The sequence below is a fragment of the Sinocyclocheilus rhinocerous genome, unplaced genomic scaffold (assembly GCF_001515625.1).
Source record: "Sinocyclocheilus rhinocerous isolate Xijiao unplaced genomic scaffold, SAMN03320098_v1.1 scaffold2966, whole genome shotgun sequence".
Taxonomy (NCBI): Eukaryota; Metazoa; Chordata; class Actinopteri; order Cypriniformes; family Cyprinidae; genus Sinocyclocheilus; species Sinocyclocheilus rhinocerous.
This window is the reverse complement of record NW_015634018.1, coordinates 518850-521121: the sequence shown is the minus strand read 5'-3', so window position 1 is coordinate 521121 and position 2272 is coordinate 518850. Positions and strand designations below refer to the sequence as shown.

General features: G+C 34.3%; 1 protein-coding gene across 1 annotated transcript in view; it reads left to right on the top strand.

The window, feature by feature from the left end:
- Positions 1-2272, top strand: part of mon2 (MON2 homolog, regulator of endosome-to-Golgi trafficking) — a 57664-nt gene that overhangs the window by 40516 nt on the left and 14876 nt on the right. Inside the window, exons 14-17 of the mRNA XM_016558956.1 lie at positions 504-584; positions 1515-1588; positions 1742-1832; positions 1927-2028. Coding sequence (XP_016414442.1) covers positions 504-584; positions 1515-1588; positions 1742-1832; positions 1927-2028 — 348 coding nt within the window. The remainder of the gene's footprint in view (positions 1-503; positions 585-1514; positions 1589-1741; positions 1833-1926; positions 2029-2272) is intronic.

Sequence of the window (2272 nt, the reverse complement as noted above, 5' to 3'; positions counted from 1 at the left end):
GTGTGTGTGTGTGTGAGAGAGAGAGTGTGTGTGTGTGAGAGAGAGAGAGTGTGTGTGTGTGTAATATAAAATACATTTTTGCAAATAAATATATAATATATACAATATATTTTACTAACTAATATAATATGTAAACAGTAACACAAAAATAAATAACAAATTAATATAACATAATATAAGGTCTATGGTTTAACATTTGAAAGACATAAATAAATATTAGTATTGTCATTTTACTGCTGGTCTTTAAAAGTATTATTATCACCATTATTAATTATATTATTTATAAATACCTTTTGAATATGAAACATTCATGATTGCATATTTGTATATATGAAACATTCATGATTGCATATTTGTATATATGAAACATTCATGATTGCATATTTGTATATATGAAACATTCATGATTGCATATTTGTATATATGAAACATTCATGACTGTATTTATTTTTTTCCTGATTGTATTTGGCATTCACTCATTTTTCTCTCTTTTTCTCTGTAAGCATCTGGTGTGGATTCTGGGTCTGAAACCAGCTGTTGGTGGAGTTCTGAAACCCGGGAGGGCTGTGGAGGGTCCGAGCACGGTAAAAACCACTCATATCAGCCCTTGTTTAAAGCCTAGTGAGCTGCCTACCTAGAAAGCATTTTGAGCATCACAGGCACTTTCTGAGACTGCAGCGTTTGTGTGCGCCATAGGCAAGCTGCTAGACAACAGGGTTTATTTGAGGGGCCTAATCAAGGACTGTATTAAGTCAGCAGCATTTTTAGGCATCATAGATGTTTTCCAAGTCACCAGCATTCTTGTCTAGTAGGAAACACTGTTTACCTGAAGATATTGCTCACTAATGCTCAAAAAAAAAATTTTTTTTAGGTGACTTGAAACAAGTCAACTTTCTAGGACTCCTCATAAATGTTTGCATTTGTGCATTTAGGAGACGCTTTTATCCAAAGTGACTTACAAAAGGGGATCAAAACCAATATGTGAGCCTGGAGCACAAAAGCAGTCTTAAGTCGCTGGGGTATATTTGTAGCAATAGCCAACAATACATTGTATGGGTAAAAATTATAATTTTTTCTTTTCTGCCAAAAATCATTAGGATATTAAGTAAAGATCATGTTCCATGAAGATATTTTGTAAATTTTCTACCGTAAATATATCAAAACTTAATTTTTGATTAGTTATATGCATTGCTAAGAACTTCATTTGGACAACTTTAAAGGAGATTTTCTCAATATTTAGATTTTTTTTTTGCACCCTCAGATTCCAGATTTTCAAATATTGTCCGATCCTAACAAACCATGCATCAATGGAAAGCTCATGTATTCAGCTTTCGGATGATGCATAAATCTCAATTTCATAAAATTGACCCTTATGACTGGTTTTGTGCTCCAGGGTCACATATTCATAATATACAATACTCTGTTTATTAGACCGCTCGATTAGGAAGCAAGTTAGAGAAGAGGATACTAAATGTTAATGACATATAATGGTGATTATTTCTTTTCTGTCGCAGGTTTTGACCACAGCGGTGATGACCGATCTACCCGTCATATCAAATATCCTTTCCAGACTCTTTGAAAGCTCACAGTAAGAGTCCGCCAACATCAGAATAGAAATAATTAAGTTTATTTTATTTACTTAGTATCAAATCCATGAGTGTCATTGTTTAGGTAGATTATAACAGTGAACAACAAGTGTTCCTGTAGCTCAGTTGTAGGATTACTCTGTGTGTGGTTGTAGATACCTGGATGACGTGTCTCTGCATCACCTGATAAACGCTCTGTGCTCTTTATCCATGGAGGCCATGGAGATGGCTTACGGAAGCAACAAGGTGCGTTCAGATGCTACGGCTAATCACAGATTCGTTTAATCCAAACGTCATCATCCAGCTGTCATCTTTCTATCGCTCTTGTCTCTGTGGTTAGGAGCCGTCTCTATTCGCAGTGGCCAAACTGTTAGAGACCGGACTGGTTAATATGGACCGGATCGAGATTCTCTGGCGGCCGCTGACGGCTCATTTACTGGAGGTGAGACCAGAGGCCAAATCCACACCAACAATGCAGTTTCTGCATTTTTTGTTTTTGTTTGTTTGTTTGTTTATTCATTTTTCTGGACTGTTTAGTCTTCTTTGTCCATTGGTTTTCTTCTTATTTATTAGTTTATTTATTTATTTAAAGTTGAAGTTGCCTTTGTCCATTTTTGTTTTTAATTAATTAATTAATTAATTTATTTATTTATTAGTTTATATAATTTATTTATTTAAATGTATTT